This window comes from Grampus griseus (assembly GCF_964374135.1).
Source record: "Grampus griseus genome assembly, chromosome: 2".
In the NCBI taxonomy this organism is placed as follows: Eukaryota; Metazoa; Chordata; class Mammalia; order Artiodactyla; family Delphinidae; genus Grampus; species Grampus griseus.
The window spans coordinates 11424920-11451064 of record NC_139018.1 but is presented as its reverse complement, the minus strand read 5'-3'; the positions used below and the strand labels follow the sequence as shown (position 1 = coordinate 11451064).

At 56.4% G+C, this 26145-nt stretch overlaps 1 protein-coding gene across 1 annotated transcript in view; it reads right to left on the bottom strand.

The window, feature by feature from the left end:
• Positions 1-26145, bottom strand: part of ITPK1 (inositol-tetrakisphosphate 1-kinase) — a 162101-nt gene that overhangs the window by 63714 nt on the left and 72242 nt on the right. The window contains exon 4 of the mRNA XM_082647731.1: positions 5303-5428. Coding sequence (XP_082503857.1) covers positions 5303-5428 — 126 coding nt within the window. The remainder of the gene's footprint in view (positions 1-5302; positions 5429-26145) is intronic.

Genomic DNA, 26145 nt, shown 5'->3' with positions numbered 1-26145 from the left:
GTGGCACAGTGGTTGAGAGTCCGCCTGCTGATGCAGAGGACACAGGTTCGTGCCCTGGTCTGGGAAGATACCACATGCCGCGGAGCGGCTGGGCCCGTGAGCCATGGCCACTGAGCCTGCGCATCCGGAGCCTGCGCTCCGCAACGGGAGAGGCCACAACAGTGAGAGGCCCGCGTACCGCAAAAAAAAAAAAAAAAACATGCGCATGAATGTTTCCAACAGCGTTCTTCATAACAGGCAAAAGACAGAAACCACCGAATGTCCACCAGCTGATGACTGGACAGACACAATGTGGTCTAGCCATACACTGGAATATTATTCAGCCGTGAAAAGGAAAGAAGCACAGATCCACGGTGCAACATGGATGAACCTTAAAAACATTATGCTGTGGGAGAGAAACCAGTCACAAAAGATGGTATTGTCTTTTTTTTTTTTGGCCTCTACACGTGGCCTGTGGGATCTTAGTTCCCCAACCAAGGACTGAACCCGTGCCCTCGGCAGTGCAAGCGTGGAGTCCTAACCACTAGACCACCAGGGAATTCCGAAAGATGGTGTATTATACGATTCCATGCATATTAAAGTCCAGAACGGGGAAATCTATAGAGACAGAAAGTGGTGGTTGTCTACGGCTGGGGTGGGCACGGGGTGACAGTTAAAGGGTACAGCGTTTCTTTTTGAGGTGATGAAAATGTTCTAAAACTGACTGTAGTAATGGTTGTACACATCTGTGGATACATTAAAAACCACTGGATGGTACACTTTGAAAGAGTGAATTGTATGGTATGTGCATCTCAATAAACTTGTTTTTTAAAAGGATAAGGGGTAGGGGGTAGGGAGCTGGGCTACTGAAATGCTACTTCCTTTCAGGTAATGATGACGAAGAACCAACGTGCAAAGTGTGCGTTCTCTGCCGACATCCCCGCGGCGAGGGAAGAGCACCCTCCCAGATCCACTTCATACCACCAAACAGCTGACGGGACCCGAGAGGTGAGGGGGGCGGAGCATCATCCTGCACAGGCCCAGGAGGGCCGGGCCGGACCGCTCAGAGGCTGGCCTGTCACGGCTGAGCAAGGAACGCTCAGGACCACAGGGGCCCTGGAGTGAGGAGGGGGCACTGCTGAGCCTCCAATGGCATGAGTCCCTCTCCATCTCAGAAAACTGCCAGGTTCCAATGACCACAGTGTCCCCACTGCTCGGAGTTCATCCTGCACTGGTAATTCCCCCTCCTAAGCAGGGTCTCTCGTTCCAGTTAAATCTGATCTTATCGCTCCCACCCTGAGCCTTCAGGATAAAGTCCAAGACCCACAGCCTGGTGTGAAAAGCACTCTCTCCACTCTTATGGTCCTGCAGGTCCCCACATCCGAAGGGAGGTCCACATGCACCCAAAAGGCGGTGCTGTCTGCCTCGTGAGCCCTCCCCGCCCCCGCCCAGCTACCCACTTTCTCCCTCCCCTGACCCACATGGGCGCCCTGCACCAGCCCCGCACCCACGACGCTCTTCCACTTCACAGACACGTAGACATGTCTCCTACGTACCAGGCACTGTGTGCGGCAAAGGGGATACCCGGGGAGCTTGAAGCAGACGTGATCTCTGCTCCTGCGGAGCTATAATCCCCAAATGGAGAGACTGGCAGAAGCAACCAGTAGAGAATGACAAACTTCCAAACAGAGGGAAGGAAAGGTGCAAAGTTTTAAGGGCCCGGGACAGGGAATGTGTCCTAAGTCAGGTAATCAGAGAGACATCCCTGAGGAAGGGACACCTGAGCTGAGAGCTGGGGGTGGGGACGAATTCCAATTAAGGGAACGTCCTGTGCAAAGGCACTGAGGTGGAAAAGAGCTCAGAGCTTGAGCAGCTGCTGCAGGAGGGCCAGCAAGGCAAGGAAGGGGCGGGTGGCACAAGATGAGGCTGGGGAGGGGGGGAGAGAGGCCGCGGCCAGACTGCAGGCCTCACGGGCCACGTCAGAGGCTACAGTCTTCACTATCATCGTAATGAAAAGGTGAGAAAGAGTTTTTAGTCAGGATGAGCGGGGATCAGGTCTGCGCGTCTCCTAGTGCATCACCCTGGGGTCTGCGAGTGCAGTTCCTGGTTTCCCGAGGCCTCCCCTCCGGGCTGGGGGCTCCTGTGGACAGAGCTCAGCAAGCATGGTGCCACTTCAGAGGAAGCTGTCCCTGTGGTCACACAGGGGGTCCAGGGGCCATCTGGGGGACACTTAACATCCTTCCAGCTAACGGAGATGGGGAGAAGAGGCGACAGTTTAGACTCAAACCTCCTCCTTCCGAGCTCATTCAGGGAAACCCCAGGAAGACCCACCCAGACAGCACCACCTGACTCATGGAATACAGTCGCCACAACACTTCGAACGATTCTGGGGCAGCAGCAGGAGGGCCACCCCCCTCGGCCCCCGGGCCACACCTGACAGCTGGCCCTGGATGCCACAGTGAGGAGGTTCTGGTCGCTCCCCTGAAGAAGCAGCTCTAGAGGCCAGGAAGCCCTCCCACCACCCCAGGGGGCCTCTGTCCAGGTCTGTTCCCTGAAAACTGAATCTCGGGCAGAGCCTCGGCGGCACCAGGCCGTCGGCTCCACGAGAACCTTGGCGCAGAAAAACAACTGAATCATCCTGATCATTCTCCACGCCAAGCCCTCTCGAGGCCAGTATTCCTTTTGGTGGGGGGGCGGGGGGAGGTGGCATCTTGGGAGTTCATTTCTATGGCAACCAGCTTTAGTGATCTGCATAAGCTCCAGACACACAACCCCCAACCTGTCCACAAGGGCAGCCAGAAAAAAAGCATAACCTCTCAGCTCTGAGAATTCCTGTCCATCCCTGGGTCCTGGAGGTTTAATGGAAGCATCCCATGGGCAGAATGCTCTAGGGCTGTCAGAAACATCTCAGAAACTCATCTATCTTGACCCACACAGCCCCAAGCCACTTCCCCAGGGACCCGAGTATCGCCTTTGGTGAAGGCCCTTCAAGCTGAGCCCCTTCTGGGGCAAACCACCTTTCTCTGTTTCCTTACAACAAAATGCAGAAAGGCCAGCTTTGCAAACCCAAGCCCGGGGACCTGCTTCCCAGTCTCTGAAATCTGAACGTCCCTCTGCCTCTCCTGACCCTGGGCCCCTCCCCGCACCTAAGCCCGTGCCTCCCTGTTCATGTCCCGAGAATAAATATTAAAACAGGAATCTGAAAACAACGGCACGGTCAAGGTCAAGTGTCAGTCTATGGCCTGGCTCTGAACTTGAATCTCGTATCTCGCGCAGGGTGGGAAGACCAGGTCAGCGCCGACAGCCCGGGGCCCCGTGGCAGGAGGATGGCCTGCGTGCTGCTGAGGCCTCACCTGGCACCTCTCAGTCCCTCTCTCCACCGGCCCCTGCCCCTCTCCTCTCTTCTCGGGGCCTGTGCAAAGTGCAGCCTGTCACCCTTCTCCCCAAAGGAGCGTGCTCTTCGCAAAAGAGGAAACATCCCGGCCTTAGCAGATATCCGCTTCATGCTCAAGCACAGACGGCAGTGAAAATTTATCCCGGAGATACTGAGGCTGGAAGGTTATCCTGAGGTCACCTCAGGCATCTGAGGGCCGGCTGCTGTGTGTGCCCCGGGTGGGACAGACTCCTGGGACCCAGCCGAGACCTCCCTGGGAAACGCAGCCGGTGGCTGAAATCCTTGAAGCTGCACGTCCCCACGTGCCGCCTGACATGCTCTCCAACCTTCTCTGCACAAGAACAGGAACACAGGGGACCAAGTTCCCCTTCAGTGCTCAGCCACCACCTGCCCTGCGCCGTGGGCTGTGGGTGTGCTTGCGGGGAGCAGGGGATGGGAGGCCCCCCAGGGTTGGTTGCTCCCTAACTCCCAGTCCTTTATCTAAGAAAGTAATGACACAGGCAGTAGTGGTGGGAGCAGCTGTAAGAACTCAGCAAACATTAGACACTTCTACATACTCAAAGACATTTACTTCTCACAGCCACCTGCCCACCTTAAGAAGTAGGACCTAGCAGCAACCCCATTTTACAGAAGAGGAAACTGAGGCTCGAGGGGGTCATGTGATCACACTGGTATCGACCACCAACTAAGCACTGGCTGGGGCCTGAGCACCGGGTGAAGCACTTCACACGCATCGTGTTGTTTACTCTTCCCGACACGGTATGAGGTTTTCCTGGTACTAACACCATTTTACAAATACGAAAACTGAGGCTTGGTGAGCTCACAGAGGAGCCCAAACACGCCTTTCCCCACGGCCTCCCGGCCCCACGGAAGCGGAAGAGACGTCAGGTTGCTGGCCAGGCAAAGGTCCTGCAGGGCACCACGTGTGGACAGCGCACCTCCCCACTTGCGTGGGGGAGTGGGACAGGACACCAGCAGGGCCACAAACGGGCCACCAGGGCTCATGGGAAGCGGGAATCTGCCAGAGTCCGTCAAGAAGGGGGCGAGAGCCACAGGGAAGTGAGGGAGGCTGAGGCCACCGACCCTGGACACATGGGGGAAGAAAATGCTGTCAGCAGGAGGGCTGCTATGTGGCGATGAGAGTCCCCTTTGTCCTGATAAAGAAAGACAGGACGTCAACCCTCCGGTTATCAAACACTGCAAAGCGCTGGCTCGAGCATCCCTCCCGCAGGGAGGCCCTCTCTCTCTCAGCTGCATTTTCACTGATAACATGACCTTGTTTTTCATGACCCCTGAGCCGCTTTCCTGGGGAATGAATCACGCTCTTGTCCACAACACAGAAAACACAGGGCAAGTCAGCGGCGGCAATGGCAGCCCCCCCCAAGGTGGCGGGCGGGTTACCGTGGGGTCAGGACCCAGGCTGCTGGGGAAACGGGGAAGGGAGAAGGGAAAAGCCAAGAGGACTTGGTCCCAGCTCAGAGATGGGCACTCAGGGTCAAAGCCGTGAGCTCGGAGAGGGGTTCTCCACCACGGCAGGACTCAGGGGCCAAGGGCAGCCGCTCCAGTTCAAAGGCCCTTGGGGGTGCCTTTCTCCAGGGGTGGCAAGAGGGTTCCGCCCCTGTGCCAACTCAACGCCTGTGGCTGCGGCTGTGTGTCGCTGAGGACGCACAGGCACGTGCGCACTCTGCAGTGCTCAGATCGGTAAATCAGGTCTCTCAGCGTAGAGGGCAGAGCGGGTGCCAACCGTGCCCTGGTTCAATCCCGTCTCGCCCCCGACGGGACGGAGGCCCCGGCAGGGAAGTGCCCGACCACAAGTCCATGTCTTCTTGGCGGTGGCAGAGCCGTGTGTACACAGTACACGGCAAGGCGGCTCCACGGCTCTGGAAATGCACAGAACCACTCCCGGCCTCCGCCTCACCCTCCACGCACCTGGAACCTGTGCACCAGCTCCAGGGACTGGCTGTCGTTCTGGTCGGCTTCGAGGATGACATCGGTCAGCTTGTGGATGATGACGTCCAGGGGGCCCTGCTCCTCGACTGGCCGGCTAAGGTTCAGCTACAAGCGGGAGACACAGAGAAAAAGAACAACTTCAGCTCCTGAGCCCGCTGCCCCATCTATCCCGTCTCCTCTGCACGTCCCCGCGGCACGGAGAGGGGGCAGGAGGAGGGCTGGCACTCGTGGGACAGGACGGGACGAATGGGATGAACTCGCTGAGGACCTGGAGCCCTTCCGGGGCAGGCCCTGTGTTTACACTTCTGTCCCCGAGCCCCAAGCAGCCCGGGACACAGAAAATACACACGTGGAATCAGGGTGACGAAGTTTCTGTGGATCGAGGGAGAGTCGCTGTGAAAGCATTTACTGGCCACACTGCAGCTGCCCTACCACCCAGGTTTTTCAGGTGGGGACACCAGGGTTCAGGGAGGTCAAGTCCAACGACTGAAGTCACACGGCCAGACCTGAACTGAGATGCAAGCGGACGCTCTCTCCACAAAACTACACACAGTCTCCACAAAGCTGTGATCTGCGCGAATCTAAGAGCTGCTGCTTTGAGAGACCAGAAGCTCGTACTTTACACTGAGATCAGGGCCTATGATGACAAAGTGAGGGGGCAGCGGGCTGCCTGGGGTCCCTGAGGCACGGCTCCACTGGGGGGGCGTGTTTATTTTTTCAAGAGCGTGGGGTTAGGAAGATCGGGCCCCGGGGGGAGCCAGAGCTGCTGGCTGACAGACAGTCGGCATCACCTGACCCCCAAGACAGGAGCACCTGCCAACAGCCGGGGCCGCCTGACACCGAGCTTCCTGACTGGCCAGATGTCTGCCGCCCGGCACGCGGCCGCCACCAGCTGCGTGGCCCGCTCCCTTGGAGGGGACGGCGCCAGCCCGGCACCTGGCTGACCCCCTGGGTGGCCTCAGCAGAGGCCGGAGACGGCCACCAGCGCCATCCCTGCCCTCAGCCCCACCCCCAGGGGGGCCTCCCTCCGGGATTCCCGGCTGTTTGTTTCAAAGTCGTTCATAAAGAAATCACGGTGACAGCTCTAGGCAGACACTGTGCTAAAAACGTATGTCCGTTCGTTTCTTTTCATTTTCAAACCACACAGTGAGAAGGAATTCCACAGACACAGACTCCTGAGACCTGCCTGGGACCTCACGGTGAGAGGGCAGAGGCAGAACTGCCGCCGGGCCTGTCCCACGCCCCATGCCTGCCCTGTGCCACGGGACGCTGTCCTCTACAGCCACGACCACCCAGCTGCCTTGTCCTCTGGCTGCTGGCCGAGTCCGGCCATTTGGAGACACCAGCAGAAGAGGGGAGAGGAGCCTGGGTGTTTGCTCCCACCGTCCCCACTGCGCAGGGCAGCCCCTCTCCCACGACCACCACTGTCTCTAAGCTCTCCCTTCCCCTAGTCCCCTGAGGCCTGGGGTGGTGACAGCCCGCCATTCTCGGGGTGCCTCACCACTTCCCGCTGGCTCCTTTGACCCTGCCCACACCTTGCCATCCTCCCTCATTTAAACTCTTTTTCCGTCAAGGGTTCGGAATGTGCCAGCTCTTTTCTGCTGATATCCTTAACTCCTCTTTTTTATTGTCTGCCAGGAAAGATGTTAAGGGATTTTACCTATTTGAAAAAAAAAAAAAAAAAATCCCATGGACTTCACCGAAAGAAAATACCGAAGGACACCGATCCTTCCCCGTGGTGACTAGCCTGTGTACAAAACAGCAAAAATGAGACCAGCTGAGAAGCTGCCCATCTTCTGGGACTCCTGGACGGGGAAGGGAAACGGCATTTGTCCTCACAGCACAGCCAGGAGCTGGGGGTGATGGTCCCCCTTCACAGACCAGGACACCTAGAGCCCAGGAGGAAAAATGACCGGGCAAGGTCTCACGGGTGGGAGGTGGCCCGGCTGGGGCCTGGACACACAGTGACACCAATGGGCTCAGCCCGCAGCCAAGCTGCTAGGTGTCCTGGGGCCCGTGCAAAAGCCTAGCGGCATCCCTGGGCCTCAGTTTCCCCTTGGATAAAAAACAGGAAACTCCAAGGACCTTTCCGGTTCTGTCCGCGGATTCATTATTACATTCCCATCCAACTCCACTTCCCAGAATAAAACAGAATTGGAAGGAAGGCAGAGCCGCCGGTGGGAAGTGGGAACACGGGCAAAGGACAGCTCATTCTCAGAGATGCCACAGACACAAGCCCATTTGTGCTGTAACCGCGGCTCTGCTGTGACAGGCACCAAAACAAGAAGCCAATATTTTCAGACCAAGACAGGCACGGATGGACGAGAACTGGGTCACGTGGTGATGCTGGGCAGGGCGCCCCGGGCCTCAGAAACCCCATCCCAGAGAGAACATTTCTCATGCAGCAAGAGGGGACAGAGTCGGCCCCTGAGAGGAACCTGGGGCCCCAGTGCGCTTGGGGAAGGAGGTGGGCAGGAAATGCCCTCAGCTCACGCTCGCCTGGCATCACCCAAGGCCTGTAGACCTGACAACCGTGGGCTGTTTGGAAAATAAGCTCCCCACGTTCCCGGCCGCCCCACTGAAGGTAAACAGTTGAGTTTTGGAAGCCGGCCACCTTCCTTTGTGTATTTTCCAAGCATTTTTGTGCCAGTGAAACCCTTTCACGAGAACAGCAATCAGGACACACGTCAGGCCTGGATGGTCTCCCTCAGCATCGCTGCAGCATCCTTGCTGGGGCACAAGCAGTGCTGTCAGTGGCTCTAAAAGGCCCTCTAGGGCTTCCCCGGTGGAGCAGTGGTTGAGAGTCCGCCTGCCGATGCAGGGGACGTGGGTTCGTGCCCCGGTCCGGGAAGACCCCACATGCTGTGGAGCGGCTGGGCCCGTGAGCCATGTGCTACTGAGCCTGTGCGTCCGGAGCCTGTGCTCCGCAACGGGAGAGGCCACAACAGTGAGAGGCCCGCGTACCGCAAAAAATAAATAAATAAATAAATTAATTAATTAATTAATTAATTAATAAAATAAAATAAAATAAATAAATGGCCCTCCAGCACTGCCTTTCCTCAATGGACCAGACAAGCCTTGGTCATCCTGAGGGGGTCTACCCCAAGGAGCCGGCAGTCTCTCTCCACTGGCTGGGAAGGGGGAGAAGGCCCTCTGGGGCTGCATCCTCAGGAGTGGTACTCAGCAGGCTCTGGGCGCACGTGGGAGAGAACCCAGGACCCTGCAGAGGAGGGACCCTCAGGAGGGAGAGGCAGCGCCACAGAGGAGGGGACCCTGCAGAGGAGGGGGACCGCAGCAGAGAGGACCCTCAGGAGGGGGGGTGTCAGAGCCGAGGGACCCTCAGATGGAGGACGCTGCACAGGAGGGAACCCTGGGGCAGGGGAGGCACCTCAGAGGCTTCGTTTCCCAGATGCAGTGGGGATGGGGGCTCGGGTGGAAGTGAACTCACTTCAGTTGTGCCATTTTGTTTTTCTGACCCCACTCCGTTCGCAGAAAAGGGAACTGTCCCAGGGACCTGTTCTCTTCCTCAGAAAGGGTCCCTCTCAGCCAGTCACAAGGCGTCCCGAGGAAAGGGCCGCCTGCCGTGGCCAGAGGGGGTCTGCAGGCGCCACGTTTCCAATTCACGCCCTCCTGTGAGGCCAACGCTGGATGCTGCTCTGTGAGCACTCAGAACTCGGAGGGAACAAGGGCCCCCTGTTTCCTCAGCGAAGAAGGCAGTGAGGCAGACTAAGGTGGGGGGAGGGCTGGGAGGAGATGGGACAAAGGCCCGCAGACCCCGGTGGCCTAACAGTCACCTCTGACCTCCAAAACAAGCAACCCCATCATGCCCAGGCCCGGACCCAAGGTGAGCTGGGCTCCGCCTACCCCCGCCTTCCCCACCACCTGGTCGAGGAAGACAGGATGGGATAATGGGCACAGCAGATGCCTGGAAACCCCTCCAGGCTCAGAGGCTTCTGGGCTGGAGCAGGTCACTTAACTGCTCTGTGCCTCGGTTTCCCTATTCATAAAATGAGGATGTCGTAACTACACTTCCCAGGGCTGGATGAGAACATTCCGTTTAGAGATGTGGCACATGAGCCCTCCAGACAAGTTCCTGCTTCTGCTTGGTCACTTGTTAATTCGACAAGTATTTTCTGGACCCCACCTGTGCACCAGGCACAAACGACGACCCCTGCCCCCTCAACTCAGGGCCTCAGGCGGCCGTAGGAGCACCTGTTCACTTTGGATGCAGCCCCGGCTGCCCCAGACCTTGCACAGGGCGGTGCTCTGCTCCTCTGCCAGAGCGAGCCCTCTGCCTGGGGTGTCCCCCAGCCCGCATCCCCCTGTCCACATGTGAGCTCTTACTCATCGTCCAAGTCCCAGCTCAGAAGTTCAATCCTTTTCCAGACTTCTGAACTCACCCCTCCCCAAACAGGAAGAATTAATGGCTCCCTCGTCTCACCCGTGTCCCCAGGACCCTCTTGCACATCCCTCCAGGATTGCACTGTAACTCCCAAGTATAAAGGCATTTCTTTAACCCTCTGTCTCCTCCACAAGACTGTGAGATCCCCAAAGACCAGGGCTGGGGTTTGGCATCCCCAGGACCTAGAACTGGGGCTCCAGGCAAGAGCTCGGTAAACATTTGCTGAATGCGCTGGCAGCTTTAAAGAACAGAGTGAACAACGCAGACCAGGGAGGAGGGACCTTCCGTAGAGCAGGGTGACTCTTTTCTGCTAAGAGGGTTGAAACAGCCTCCCAGAGGAGGAGGTGTCCAGATCAAGCCATGGAGGGGAGAAGGAAGAATGAGACCTCCAGGGATGGGCAGCGGAAGCAAGGTGTAATCCAGGTAGAGGGGGCAGCTGCAAAGATGCAGGACTCACCTGCATTAAATCCTCTCCTGAATCTATCAATTCCAAATGCCTCAGGTGCCCTAAGCTACCACCTCAGCCGAAAGAGCTTTTCCTACAGCACTGGCCCCTGAATGGCACCTTGGGCAAGGTGCGGGGGGGGTAGGGTGAGGGGTGGCCCATAACCGCCCCTCTCTCATGCCTGATCTGCAGGCTGGAAGCCGAGGACCCAGCAGAAGACTCCAATGCCTAGGGGACCTGAATTGGGCTGTGGTATGAACAACTAATAAATCTTCAGTGCATTAAGCCGCTAAGAATTTGGGGTTGCGGCTTTGGTAGTTAGTCTGCCCTGATACAGTCCCCAGAGGGGAGAGTGTGGATGGGGGAAGGGCGTGGGGTGCCGAGATGAGATCAAAGGCAGGGTTTCAGCTCTCTGGAGGGTTCTCTGGGCTGTACTTCCAGCTCTCCCTTCGCTCCCAAACTCCCACACGTGCTTCCCTGACATGATCAATAACCAGCTAGATACAAAAGAAGCAGGTTCATCGGCGAGGCTGGGGACTCGGGAAAACTGGCTCCCACACCTGCTCCCGCTGGGGGCCATTCATCCTCTCTGGATGCAACATGCAAGGTGTTCTACCCAGAGGCCTGGGCTGCTAAAAAAAGTCTACACTTCTCTGAACACCCAGACAGGCTGCAACTGACCTCTCAACTGCAAAGGCCGCAAGTGAGGCCAGTGAGGACATCAGGCAGGTGTGGTTACCATTTCACAACCGTGCTCGGCAGCCGGGTCTTGTTAGGAGTGGCTGTGAAGCTATGAGGCCTGGCACATTATTGAAGCTCTGTGTCGTTCTCATGGGTCCCCACTCAGGCTGTTGTGAGAACTGAACGAGTTAACGTGTGTAAATTACTTAGGACGGAGCCCAACCCAGAGCAAGTGTGCAGGAGCCATGCACCGGTGCCAGGACAACAAGGCTTCTGGCCTGAAAACTCAGGTTCCGAGGGGGGTGACCACACAGGCCTGTCCTCAAATGGGGTTTTCCTGGATGACAGGAGTGTCTTTTATTCTGATGGGGCAACACTTGGTGGGCTGGATGGGGCGGGTCACCAGAAAGATCGAGGCATGATGAGATCAAGCCACGACTGCAGCTTTCAGCCCCACTCCCTATCCTTTGGCGGGGGCGGCTGGAAAATGAAATCGCGACAAATCATGGCTTTGTGATGAAGCTTTCATAGAAAATTCCGCAGGTACAGGGTTCAGGGAGCGTCCTGGCTGGTGAGCTCATGGAGGCGCTGGGAGACTGGGTTGCTCAGAGGGCACGGAAGCCTCTTCCCACGCACCTTGCCTGACGCACCTCTTCCACCTGGATGTTCAACTGTATCCTTTCCCATAACCCTCTGTAATAATCTGGTAAATAGTAAGTCCACTGTTTTCCTGAGTTCCGGAAGCCACTCCAGCAAATTAATCAAACTAGAGGAGGGGGTCATGGGAACCTGTGAGGGGTCAGGAGCACAGGTAACAAGCTAAACTCGCAATCAGCATCTGGTAAGTCTGCAAGGATTCATCTAGTGGGACTGAGTCCTTACCCTGTGGCATCTGACACTCATCTCCAGGTGGTCAGGGTCGAAACTGAGCTAAACCGTGGGACACCCAGCTGGTGTCGCAGGATTGCGCGGTGTGGGAAAAGCCCCCCGACACCTGCTATCAGACGTGGTGAGTGTGTAAAATGGTGACAGTAAAGGAGAACTGCAGGAGGTATGCTTTTCCTACTCAGTTGTGCTCTCAAAAAGATCAGCTAAAAAAAAAAAAAAAAAAGATCAGCTATTCCATTTCCCTATTCTTGGTCTTCACATTACTAATGACCAGTGGAAATTTCCCGCACGTACTGTTAACAAGAGCTCAGGTGCAGACGAGAATTTGGATTCTGCAAAGCTAGGTCACTTGTCCTAGCTCATATCAGACTCCTCAACGTGTTCACGCTGCCACATTAAAATGGACCATCATTGTTAATGATGATAAGTAACACAGAGTCCTGACTTTGGGCCGCAGACGAGCTAATAAGCACTGACCGCGGGAGGTGCAGATGAGGACACTGGGTCACAGGTTAAGTAGCCTGCCCAAGGTCATCCCATTACAGCTGCATGGGAACCTGGTCTCTCTCCTGCCAAAGCCAGACAATTAGCCACTAAGCCAAAGGGTGCCCCGTGCACCTGGGGCTTTCCTTCCATCCCTTTTCTGCCCCTCAATCCACCCCTGCGGATGGCGTGTTTTCAGCTGTGACTTCCAATGCAAGTCACTAGATGAAGTTTTTGACCCAGCCAAGGTCCAGACTCAATGGCCCTGATCAACGGCAAGTGGGCAGGAGTCTGATTTATTCCCCTGGACTCTCCACAGGTCTGAGGAGCGGGGACAGAACTGCCACATGCAACATGGAAAGGCCTTGCCGGGCAGAAGTAGGGCTCTCCTGAGAGAAAAGTCAGGTCTGGTGCCTCAGGGACAGACTGCAAAAGGGTGCCTGGCCTCGGAGGATGCAGCCCCAGTCCCGTGTTTCTTGGCGGGGTTGGTTCCAAAAGATGACAGGGGACAGCAGCCCGAAGGCCCTTCCCAGCAAGAGCGACTCTCCCTCCCAAAGGAGCTCAAAGTGGCCCTCAGAGACCTCAGGAGCTGGGGGTCACGTGGGACTGGCCACCAAGACCTGCAGGCTGGTCACCCCGGCAGCCTCTGCCCCAACACTCCCTGACCCAATGCCCCAATCTCTCAGCAACTGGTCTCCAATTACTAGCATAACAAACAACGATCTGGTTAAGGCAGACACGTGGATAACCCTTCTCCCCCAGAAGAGGAAGGGCCAACTCCTTCAACGGCCTAATGATGAAGGTCCCTTGCGTGCAGCTCCAAAGTTCTGGGCATCTGCATGCCAACTTTATCTCAAACAGCCAGGGAAGTCATTGCCTCCAGCATTTAAGACAGTGTTGGCAAAGCCTTAGTGCCGGGCTGAGCCCTCAGCAGGCCCTCCGCAGGCACGGTGCCAAGGAGCAGGGTCAGCTCTCCCTTCCTGGAGGCTTCTCTGCTCTCGGGCCCTCCAGACCCTCATCAGGCACAGTGCCTGCTGGACCCGCTTCCTCCGAGACCAACCAGTAACTGCCCTTGGGGTTCAGATCGGACTTTTCTGGGCCCCAGGCATGACGCTTACACCACTGGTGAGTTTCAGAAGAAGAGCTCTCCTTGGCCTGTGTGCCCTCGCTGAGGTCCAGGACTGTGTCCTGCTCCTCCCTGTGACCCCTGCATAGCCTGGCACAGTGCCCGGCTGTGCCAGAGACCAGCTAACATGTGCTGAAATGCTTCCCTGAGGCTAGAGACTCAGACCATCCACCCATCAGCCTACCCATCCATTCACACAATGTTCATTGAGCACTTATACAGCCACCCCTCCAAGTAAATGTTATCCCCACTGTGCACTGAGAAAATGAAGACAGAAGAACAAGGTAACTTGCCCAAGGGCACTGCCAGCGGGGGGCAGGCCCAAGGGATTTCTGACCCCAGTCTTTTACCTGCTCCTTTCCCCACAGCCATCGCCCTCATTCTGTTTTCAGCACGTTGTCCCGGCTCCCAGGGGCCAGGACCCCCAAGGCCCCCTAGCTTAGTATGCCTACACGGTGCTCAGGGAGGGGGGTTCCACAGGGCCCACTGGAACCCCCAGTCGAAGTCTTCTGCAGAAGTCCAAGTGGCCCCAGGAACAGGCTGCAGACACCCGAGCCTGGCAGGGTGAGAAAGTCGAGGGTGCCTTGGGGCCACAGAGCAAACAAGGATACATGCCCAGGGGACAAGCAGGGTAATGTGGACACCCCAGTTCCAGCACTAGGTCGTGCACCCCGCAGAGAGGAGGCCTGGCCTCCACAGGGAGCTCAAGAGGCCCAAGGCCTCACAGTAGCTGAGTTCTCAGCCAAGCTAGCAGGCCACGAACTTCCGGGGGCTGGAAAGGCCGGGCTCCAACCACAGCACAAAAGAGCAAAGGAGGAGCCACCCCTCGGTCACCCGCATGGCTTCCTGGGCTTGAGTCTTGCCCTCCCAAGCAGACCATGAGCGTCTTGAGGGCCCCTGCCTCGGTGCCTGTCTACAACCAAGTATAATGCAGGATCGGAGAGTCACCAGACACTGACCCTCAAGAACCCAAGAGGGTGGATGAGGAAAAGAGGCAAAGGGACAACAGTCCCCACAGAGAGGCTTCCGTTCACCTCATGTGACCATCCCAAAGCTAAAAGCCTGGGCTGAGACGGGGTGAGGCTCTCCATCTGAGCTCTCAGCCAGCTCAGTTCAAATGCCACCATCCCTCTTCCAGAGCCCCCCCGACCCCAGCCCTGCACTGGCTCTCACCTTTCTCCCTGCACTTCCTACCGAGGATTTCAGATCAAGCACTGACTGACCTGGACGCCAACTTCCCTCCCAGGTGGTAGACTTGAAGTTGGTACCCAACGCATGCTGCATCCTCCACCCGAACGACACGCGTGGCCAACAAGGTGATGGAGGTGTGAGAGAACGGCACTCCGCGGGCCACGGGGGTGAGTGTCTGCAGGGAGCAGAACGTGACTGCAGGATGTGCAAAAGCACATAGGGTGAGACGTGTCTCATTTGACAAACTCTCAAAACATCAAGAACGCGATCACAGCAAGCCTTGCTTCTGCTCTTTAAGATTTAAATAAAAGAGAAACCGCTACTGCTTCGCGAATCAGACACAAAAGACTGTTCTTCAACCGGGCCTTGTTTTCTCGGAATCTCAGCGTGTGGGGATGATGAGAGTACCTGCTTCGCAGGGCCGCTCTTTCAGCCGTTCGCTCATCCTTTCACCCACCCGTGCATCCAGCCATGCATTCGTTCATTCACTCAGCAGTGAACACTCTGTGCCTGGCTTTGCTTGAGTGCTGAAGATACAACAGTGGACAGGACGGCCAAGGTCCCTGTCTCAGGACCTCATGCTCTAGTGGAGGAAGATGGACAATAAACAAATAAATAAAATAATTTCAGGTGGCCATCAAGCGTCACACCATGAATAAAATCAGTGTAGAGAGCATACCGGGGTGGGGGGGGGGTGGGATGGACTCATCAGAGAAGGCCTGTTAGGAGTTGAGTTCTGTCCGCCCCCGCAAAAAGGTGAGATTGAAGTCCTAACCATCAGTACCGCAGAAGGTGACCTTATTTAGGAACTGGCGCATTGCAGGTGTAATTCGTTAAGCTGAGGTCATACTGGAGTAGGGTGGGCCCCTAACTCCATATTACTGGTGTCCTTATAAAAAGGAGAAATTTGAGTGCTGACACACATCAGGGAGAATGTCACGTGAAGATGAAGGTGGAGATCAGGGGGATGCACCTACAAGCCAAGGACACCAAGATCACCAGTAACACCAGAAGTTAGGAGAGAGCCTGGCACAGGCGCTCCCTCACAGCCTCAGAAGGAACCCACCCCGCTGACACCCTGATCTCGACTTCCAGCCTCCGGAGCTGTGAGACAATACATTTGTTGTTTAAGCCGCACAATCTTGAATTCGTTACAGGGCAGCCCAGGGAACTAACGCGAGGCCTCCCCAAGGACCCACCATCTGAGCTGAGACCTGAACAAGGAGAAGGACCCAGGAATGATGGAGGAGGAACGGGGAAAGCCGGGTGGGGCCCCGAGCACAGGCTGCACTGGGGGTGGGGAGTCTCAGGGGGAGGGGGACAAGGACATGGCGCAGGTTGTGTAGAGCTGCCAAGGACGGGACTGGGAGTTGGGAAGGTGTCCCCAGAGGGAGGGGAAGCCCCCGGAGGGCACTGGGCAGGGAGTTACTCTCCGTTCTCTCTGAAGAGACCACTCTGGAAGTTAACACCTGTGAGGGGTCGGCAGCCGGCCTCGAACACACTGGAAGCACTTAACATGCACAGTTGTCAATTTTATGGCCTCACAGAACAGAGGGCTTAAGAAAGAACTTCAAGAACCAGGACACTCTGAAGAGGGCAGGTCAGGAGCCTGCACTGACCGGCCGAGTAACGGGGGGCCATCACTTTCCTTGTCTGTAATATGAGGGCCCCGGGGCTCTTACCCAGAGCTGGTGGGATGAGAATAGCTGACCACCCCCAGCTGGGATTCCCAAACCATGCCCCCTTGCTCCCTGCCCAGCCCTGGCTCCCAGCCCAGGGTGTTTTTTTTCCTGCTGACAACGGAAAACACATCTCAATGTTGCCTTTATCTCCACGATCTTTGCAGAACGGCAACTGGCAGCTCGCGTCACAAGCGGCTAAGAATTCTCCAGGCCAAAAATACACACTCTTTGTGCCTCCTCTTTAACAATAAGAAAGGAAAACTTTGAGTCAAACTTCTACAAAGCCTGCGAAGATTATTTTTTCAAGCCCCAAAGCAGTATCCTTTCTATAGTCATTTATTTCCAGTCCAAAAAGAGCATTCCTTGAGGCAGTTTCCAAACTGGTATTTGATATAATGTTAATGAAAGCATTTTTAAAAAATTAAACACATCCCATGGAAAAGAGAAGTTCAGTGCTCTCCAAATCGCTTGAAAAGGCGCTGGGTAGTATCAAGTCAAACTGGCATCTTCAGCGCAGGGCTCAAGTATTTTAAAATGCTCGTGTGCACTGGCCACTGACAGAGGGAGAAAGTTGGCGCTAGAACCCTTCCCGAACTCACTTGGGAGAATTCTAGAGAATGCTGGGTCACAGAAATGTAGAAACTTGACCAAACCACCACGGAAAATCCTAGGCAATGTATCTGCCCACCCCTGCCCTGCAATGGGAGAAAGTCCCCAAGGATCACCACACACCACACGGGAGGGGGCAGCCTGATGCACTTCTGATCAGCAACTTCCCGGAGTGCCACGTGGTGACCCTGACAGGTTGCTAAGACTCGTGACGGGGAGACTGCAATGCACTCGACGGCTCTGGGCAGCTGTCTTTAAGCTCAGCTTTTAAGCTCAGGTCAGCGGGTGACAGTGGTGACAGGACAGCTCACGCACCCTGCGACGCCAGCCCTTCTGGCCGGGGGTGGGCCTGCGTCCGGGCCTTCCGCAAAGGGCCTGGCAGTTCCATCTCACTGCGGCAACAGCTGCTCAGAGGCGCTTAGGAGGCCTCGACAAGGAGACGCCCGGAAGAGACTCAGAGTGAAAGCGGAGAGCTGAAAAAGCCCGCGAGCACGGCAAAGGCTCCACTTCCTAAAGCGGGGCGGAGGAATGAAATCAGTCGCAGGTTTTTCCCAGGGTCTACAAATTAAATCAGCAAGTCCGTTCTCCAGTCTGCATCTTTATTCCTGTCCTGCCCCTAGCTTCTTCAGAACCATTTTTTTCTTTTTAAGATTCCATATATATGTGTTAGCCTACAGTATTTGTTTTTCTCTTTCCGGTTTACTTCACTCTGTATACGACAGTCTCTAGGTCCATCCACCTCACTACAAATAACTCAATTTCGTTCCTTTTTATGGCTGAGTAATATTCCATTGTATATATGTGCCACATCTTTATCCATTCATCTGTCGATGGACACTTAGTTTGCTTCCATGTCCTGGCTACTCATGTGGTACATGAGTTTTTGAATTATGGTTTTCTCAGGGTATGTGCCCAGTAGTGGGATTGCTGGGTCGTATGGTAGTTCTGTTTTTAGTTTTGTAAGGAACCTCCATACTGTTCTCCATAGTGGCTGTATCAATTTACATTCCCACCAACAGTGCAAGAGGGTTCCCTTTTCTCCACACCCTCTCCAGCATTTATTGTTTGTAGATTTTTGGATGATGGCCATTCTGACTGGTGTGAGGTGATACCTCACTGTAGTTTTGAGGACACGGGGAGGGGGAAGGGGAAGCTGGGACGAAGTGAGAGAGTGGCATGGACTTATATATACTACCAAATGTAAAACAGATGGCTAGTGGGAAGCAGCCGCATAGCACAGGGAGATCAGCTCAGTGCTTTGTGACCACCCAGAGGGGTGGGGTAGGGAGGGTGGGAGGGATATGCAAGAGGGAGGGGATATGGGGATGTATATGCATAGCTGATTCACTTTGTTATAAAGCAGAAACTAACACATCACTGTAAAGCAATTATACTCCAATAAAGATGTTAAAAAAAATCAAATCAGCAAATGCAAAAGTGTTGTCATAGATTCTGCTCAGAGGCCTGTGACTAAGTGGAATTTGGTATTAACTGCAGTCCTACAGGTGAGAGGAAGACCCGAGGGCCACCCAAACTAAGCCTGGGGGGCGGGGGTACCAGGTTCAGAAAGGTCCTGGAGGGGGTGACATCGAGTTTAAACTAACTGCACTAGCACAGTTGCACCTCGGAGGAACTCGAAGCAACAGCCACTGTATCAACGCACAGAGTTGCCAAGCCTAGCGCGCAGTTACTTTTTCTCATCTTAGCAGGAGCCTTTATCAATGTTGCACATAGGGGACACTCTTCCCGTCAAACATCCCCCAGCACCTCCTCTGGGCCTGGCCCCTTGCTAGGCACAGGCATAAGGACCAGGGCCGAAGGCAGAGAGAAAACCAACCAGGAATCAGTACACAGTGACCACAGGGGTGGCCCGGGCAGGAGTGGAGGACCGTGCAAGGGGTGAGGACAGCCAGGGTCGGGGGTGAGGGGTGTAACCGAAAGAGAGCAAGCTTCGTCAGGGAAGAGGCCACACTGGAACTGATCCTGAGCAGCGGGCGATGGGGCCAGCGCGTGTGAAGGGGCTCAGGTCAGAGAAGAGGTGGGAGTCTGGGGACAGAGGAGAAGCCAGAAAGAGGGTCACACAGATCCCTCGGGGTCTCAGGAGCCAGGGAGGGTTTGTAATGGGAGAGAAAGGCCATGTATGCGTGTGCAGCAGGATAAGACCAGGGCACAGGAGGGCTCCTGGGCTGCACGGGGGCAAAGAGAAAGGTGTACAACCAGGGCAGTAATGGCGGTAGGGGGGGAAGAAGCAGGAACGCACAGGGACCGAGTGGCTGGGGGCCGAGGATGGGGGGGTGCGCACAGGACAGATGCCTGTCAAGCAGTAGGGGTACGGGGTGCTGCCCACAGCCTTTCTCCAAAGCCAGGAGTGGAAGAAAAGAGCGGGCTCTCACAGCTACTGAAGCCCGCGCGCCTAGAGCCCGCGCTCCGCAACACGAGAAGCCACCGCAATGAGAAGCCCACGCACCGCAACAAAGAGCAGCCCCCACTCGCCGCAACTAGAGAAAGCCCGCGCACAGCAACGAAGACCCAACATAAAAAAAAAAAACCAGCAGCCAAAAAAAAAAAAAAAGAGTGGGCTCTGACACCGGGGTCCCAGACCCCCAAAGTGTGAGCCCCCAAGAGCGATCTAATATTTTCCCCATAGGTCCCTCCTAACCTCTGATCCAACACCCTGGTTGCGGTGCCCTCCCTCAGCATCCTGCCCCAGCCAGTCAGTCAGAGGCTGGCTGACTTAGGAGGGAGATCCCGCAGCATCCAGCAGTTCCTACGGCAACCACCCCTTCCTGTCTCTGCTTTACCGAAAGGTAAAGCAGCGGGATTTGTTGGAAGGCAAGGAGACCCTTGAGTTCCTTGATCCTGACCCAGAAAACTCGACTTCTCTCTGGGGAGCCTACAAGCGTCCTCAGAAGGTGACTCCAGTCCCTCTGCCCGGTTATGCCTATACTCATTTATTTGTGTGCATTTCCAGAACCTTCTGCCAGGAATGGACATGGGAGGTGGGCTCTGCCGTAGCACTGACCGTCCTGGGTTGAGATGATCTGTCTGCTCTGCTTCTCCTCCTCAGAGGGCGGGGCGTGTCCTGGTCACCCGTGTGAGGTGGGGACTCGGCAAACGTCCCTGCTGGCTGAATGGATGCGTGCTGACCCGCCCAGCAAGATCAAGTCAGAAACTGAGATGAGAGCCGCGGCAGTGAACTCACCGGGGGGAGAGGACAAGTCACAGCTGCAGCACACGGGGCAGCGGGCCCTTTCCGCTGGGCCCAGGCTTCGGTGGGCCCCTCCGCCTGGACGTCCCCACCCTCCTGCAAACCCCTCACCTCTCAGGCCTGGCGGCTCCTCGCAGGCCTCTCCCTCCCCGCCCCACCGCAGGCAGCACTGAGGGGCTGGTTCTCTGGGCATCCATGGCCTACCTGCCAGCCTGCTGCTGAGCACACGCCTCTCTCCCCTGGAATCTCCCAGGACAATGCCTTGCTCGCCCCTGCGCACCGTCCCTTGTCTCATCCCCTCGCTGATGCCGGGGACCTGGCCAGGCTACTTCACAGTCATTCATTCAACACACAGGAACCAAGCTCTCGCTGTGTATGCACCTGACCCCAGGCCAGGGTGGCAGGGAAGGCTCTCGGGGGCAGACGCAGGCACCATGGGGCAGTGAGGCATAAGAGAACAGCAGCTCTTCCAGAATGACCAAGAGTGCGGCAGGGATGCAAATGAAGGTGCAGTTATTCAAGCAGGCAGTCAGGAAGTCCACTCAGAGGAGGTGGCCGGTGGGCTGAGCCGTGAAGGTATGTCTGAGGGCGCACATCTGCACCCATTTACCAGGGAGTCCCAAATCAGCAGTGCAGACCAAAGCGCCAGGGAAATCCTGCATCTGGAATCCAGGGAGAATGGGAGGTCAGCAGATGGCCAAAGAGGCAGCGTTGCCTCGGACACAGGGCTTGAAGAGTAGGGCTGCTGGAAGGGGCAGCGGAAACCGGCATGGCTGAACCTGACACCAGGAATGGGAAGGAGTGGTCCGCCAGGCACCACCGAGGCCGTCCAGGACAGCAATAACCATAGGCTGAGCGGTGACTAGTGCCCTGCAGCGCCGCACCCGTCTAACCCTCCTTGGTACTAGAAGACAGGAAAGCCAGGGTTCAACCAAACCTGAGTCAGCCCGGGACCTGAAGGCCGGGACCCTGAGCGTGGCCCGGCCAGGGGTCCATAACGTTCTGGGGCCCACGGCACTGAACCATGGGCATGGATGTCCCAGACAAAACTTGGTGGGAAGAAGTATGTGGTACCAGGTGGCTACCCGCTTCCCAGCCTTGGCCTGAGCACTTTTGATAACTAGTTCATGGTTCTCTAATTCCCAAAGAGCATCCTAAGAGAGGACGGAAACACGTAGGAGGGCGTGTTCACCAAGGCCACCCCTTCCCCAAGCCTCAATTACGAAATGAGTGAAATCTGCCCCGTCCCAAGGAGCTCACGATCGGCAGCCTAGAGGGCCACGGGGAACAAACGAGGACACGGGACAGACACTGTCCCCTCCTGCTGGCAGCCCTGCCCCAGGATGCCTGCAGGGTGCGGAGGACCGCAATGTCCAAAGGGCATACGGTCAAGGTCACAATGAGAAAAACTGCAAACGTCTCGTGGAGGTTTAAGATAAACTCCAGGCAGGGAGAGAACACACAGAAATGGGACTTAGGCTCCTCTTATAAGCAGCTGATGACACATTCTTCTGACGTCACCAACGGTTAATAAACACGGCTTTCTCGAAGACGCTGCCGGGGCACACAGCCCATCTGACCCTCCAGACTTGTTCTCTTGGCTGGTGGCCCCTCCCCACTGCTCCCCCCACAGGTCCCAAATCAGCAGTGCAGGTCCCTGGGGCAGAGGGCTCCCCTGTCCGGCTCCATATTTTCTCCCCCCTGCCCCCACCCCCCAAGCTCGGACCCATCGCCTGGGAACACTGACCCTATTCTCTCTGCTCTGGGATCATGACCCAGAACACGAGCTGCCTTCTCTCCCACTCATCTCAGTACCAGGGGGCAGGGAGAGGATGGCTCTCAGAGCTGGGAAATGCTAAGAAAAATCTCCCTGGAGCAGAGCCAGGAGGGGCTGGAAGAGATGGACAGCTACCAAAGCAAGGCTACCTCGAGGGGAGAAAAAGGCTGTACCCGCCAGGGGTGCAGCCCAGACCACAGTGGGGATCACGGGGGAGTTGGGAAAACCCCAGAACAGAGCCTCCGGCTAGTGAAAACCCCGATATTCTCCCCACCCTCATCCACTCAACAATGCTCCTTTTTTCTTGGGCAGTGACCCCACATGTCAGGGCTGTTCTTGCACAAGGCTGGCCCTGAGGGCTGTCCCCTGCTCCCTGGGTGGCTCCCTGCTCTGGGGCAGAGCCTGGCTGAGTCAGTCCCAATCCCTGGGGGCCGCAAAGCAACCCCCCAACCAGAGCACATCTCCCCGCCAAGCCCCTGGCCCCAGGACAAAGCCACCTCCATGTCCCTCACATGGCCAGCAGGGCAAGAATGACAGGAAAAGAGATGGAGAGCACTTCTTCACCCAGGAGGTCAGACCCCACCTGCTTGTAAGGGCGGGGAGGGGGCATCTGCCTTTATTTCAGACAGGCCCGGGGGTCAAACTCACACTGACTCTTAACAAAAATTCAAAACTTAGCAAGGATTCTTTAAGGTATTTCAAGAAGCATGAAGGTTGGGTCTCACTGTTGGAATGAAATGGCAACCACAGATGAAGGCCCAGCTCAGGCTTCGATCTAACTCCAGGATAGAGCAGCCTGACCTTCGCAGCCACCTGCAGGCTCGGTCCCTTCACACAGGGGAGCCGGGCCCAGGACTCAAGAACAGCAGCTAGAAATGGCGGGGCTGGAACACAAACACAGCTTCCAGAAGGGTGCGGTCTGAAAGCCCAAGACAGTAATGCCACTTGGCGCCCCACGAAGCCCAGATGGGACTCGGGCTCCTCTGCTTGCCAGGAGCTCAGGTTCTAGAGTGTTCCACAGCGGAGACAAAGAAAATCAGGCTGACTGGAAAGATATCAGATGTGGCTATGAAGAAATGCGACTTCCTGATCAAATGAATAGCTGTTCCTTGTAAGAGATGGTTAAATTCCAAGTTACTTATTCACACCAGATAATTCTTCCTCGATTTCAGAGGTAGCCAATACTACCTTGGTATACATCCCTCCAATTTTCAGATATATCTCCCCAAATTGGAGTCACACTACATAAACAGATTTGGACCCTACTTTTCAGTAAGTGCTATAATGGACATTCTCCTATGGCATTACACGTTCTTCTAAGTCACTGCCATTTAAAGGCCAATAAAGCATCATTGATTTCACCAGCTCCCTACCGTTTAACATTTGGTTGTTTCTAATTGTACAATAACGTAAGAAAAAGGATTAAACTGTATCCCATATACTCTTTTTTAAAAAGGGAAAGAGGAGTGGGATATATATGGTTAAACCTGTAAAACCACTTTTCAGAAGACAAAGAGGTAAGCTCCAAGCAACTGCCTAAAACAATGCATTTAAGTGGGAAACCTCAGTTCTTGATCCTGCCAGAAAATAAGATGTTCGACAACTACTCCTGCTACCTGTGCCCTGTTTCTTGCTCAATTCTTCTCTGAACTGAGCCCCAAAAGATGTTTCCCAAGTTCTGCAGTAAGTTCCCTGTGCTACTGACCGCCCCCCTCGGCTGCTAGGGCATCCTCCTGCACCCAGTTCCCGAGGAGGCCCAGCCACGACAAAAGCCCACCCATGACTCCCCTTATGCTACCAAAGGAAGCCCAAGCCCAGAGTTCCTGAGTGCCTGCCTCCAGCTGGGGTCCGGCCCCAATCTGCCCTCCCCAGGCTCCTGTCGGCCAAGCAAGACCCCTTCCTGCTCACTGCTTCCCAGGAACACCCTGCATCCCCACCTCCTTGTTTGGAATAGGATTTCCTCAATTAATCGGCCCATGAACTTCTGTAAGAATCCTCCTTCGCTCTGTGTCTAGTTCTTTATAAACCTAAGACCCACAGACCCTGCCTGGGTGGCCACTCAACCCCCCTGTGCTTCAGCTACCACTGAAGGGGGGAAAGGAGGCACCAGCCCCGGAAAGGGTCACTTGAAGCGGCTCCTGACACCTGGTGGCCTCTCGGGATCAACGTGCCCTGCCCACTTGGCACCTCCAGCAGGCCGGTAGTGCCCGGGCCGGTGTGTGGCCTCAATACCACTGGATGGGCTGACCCCAGCCCCTGGCTGGTACCGTCGCCGTCCACGAAGCCGAGGTGGGAGGGAAAGGGGCGTTTTCACTTCTCCTCCAGGACCTTCTCTGCCCTCAGCAACTCCTCCAGAGGGGGCCCTGCTCTGCAGACCCACTGCCTCTGCATCCAGCTCCCCAGACCCCCAAATGACCATTCTCTTCTGGATGGGGTGAGAGCACACACTGGGGTCCCCCCACCTCCAACACAGGCTACCCAAGGAACGCCCAGCGCATCTCCCATGGTTTCAGGAAACGTTTTGTTCCTTTTGGGTAAAACTGCCTTAATTTTAAAACCTACCTATTCACACATCTGGCAGGCTCTTCATCCTTACCATTCCCCTGGGAGGAGAGAACGGTCAGGTGATTCCACACCCATTTTACAGACCAGAGAACTGAGCACTCTGAGGGTCTGCGTGAGGGCAGATGTTAAGCCCGAGGCCCATCCTTGGGACTTCACGAACCAAGGTGTGCTTCCTGCTACGAACAGGGCCTGGGCCCAGGGTCCCGGGCGTGGCCCTAAGGTACAAGGACAGAGCAGGGGGAGGGGAAGAGGCAGGTCTCTGCCCACCATGCCACCCCCACCTGCACCAGCTCCCACCAAGGACAGAGTGAGGTCCAAGCCCCCGGCCACAGCACAAGGGTCCCCTGTCACACTGCCCGTGCCCGCTCCCCCCTCCCCGCCACCGACCATGAACGCAGTACGTGTCAAAGGTCAGCGCTAGGTCAGGTCTCGGGGGCCCGTTCCTCCGCCTCCTCTAGCTGGTGAGCTCCCAGCCTTCCCCAGAGGGGATGTTCACACACTCCCTCCTCGGGGGGCCCGGGCAGGCCGTGGCTCTGTGGCCACTCTGGCGTGCTGCCCTTGTCCCCCACCAAGCCTGCCTCCCCCCACCCCCGGCGCGGAGGGCACATGGGGTTGTGGAAACAGCCAAGCTTGCGAGGCAGAGGGAGCCGGTGCCAGGTCCTGGCCCACCTGCTGGATGGCCCTGGGGCGGAGCGAGGCACTTAACCTCACCTGCTAGAAAGGAAGGAGGGTACCTGCTTCACAAGGTGTCGAGTGGCTGGAAGGAGAAAGGACGCGAGCCGCACAGAGCGCAGGGCAGACGCTCCGCGTGCACTTCTCCTCCCCGTCAACACAGAGTCGGGGCAGCAGGTGTCAGCTGATCCTGCACAGCTGCCATGGACGAACCCTGGGCCGGAGTCTGAGGGGCACAGGGTTCTGTGCCTGCCCTGGCCTTTCTTACCACTGCCGATGGCAGGCCTGAGGTCAGGGTTACCTGCTTACCAACGGTCCTGGCTTCCAGCACGACTCACTCACTCACGAGGCACTGTCCTCGACTCTTTACTCCTCAAAGACCCCAGCAGGTGAACATTCCTGTCACTTACATCTGATTGATGAGGAAAGAGATTCTAAGAGGCTATGAGGCCAGGGCCAGGCTGTACTGGCAAGTGGCAGAGCTGGGCTTTGAATGAGGCAGGCTGACCAGAAGGAAGGGAGGAAGGGGAAGGGGAGCGGGAGGGAGGAAGGAAGGAAAGACGAGGGAGGGAGGAAGGAACCCCTTGCATAACTGAATTCTATGTTCTCTCCTCACGGTCACACTTGTCCAAACCTTGCCCACAACCTCCTCCCGGCAGGCCTTTTATCCCACAAAGTTCCCTCTGAATGCCCCCTCCTCCAAGAAGTCTTCCTTGACCCTTCCCCGCAGGTAGGCATGGCAATCATTCTCCCCCTCCCTGCTCTCAGCATGTGTTACTCCGAGTCCCAGAGACCAGTGGGTTCTGGGGTGTGAGCGCAGAACTGCCCCAGGCCTGCCATGAACAGGGCCCCACTAAAAAGGCCAGCGTGCAGCCCAGAGTCGGCAGGAAGCCAGGAGAGCCACGCCCGGAAACCGGACCCCGGCAAGGGAGGCTGCACCCTGAAGCACAAGCAAAGCGGGCCCTGCAGCAGTCAGAAGAGGACGCACTGCGCGGCCCACACCCAGGCACGTGCCCTCCCCGTCCGGCTGGCACCTGCCTCCGCGGCCATGAATGCTCCCTGTCCCTGCTTCCTGGACAGCAGGGCCAGGAGG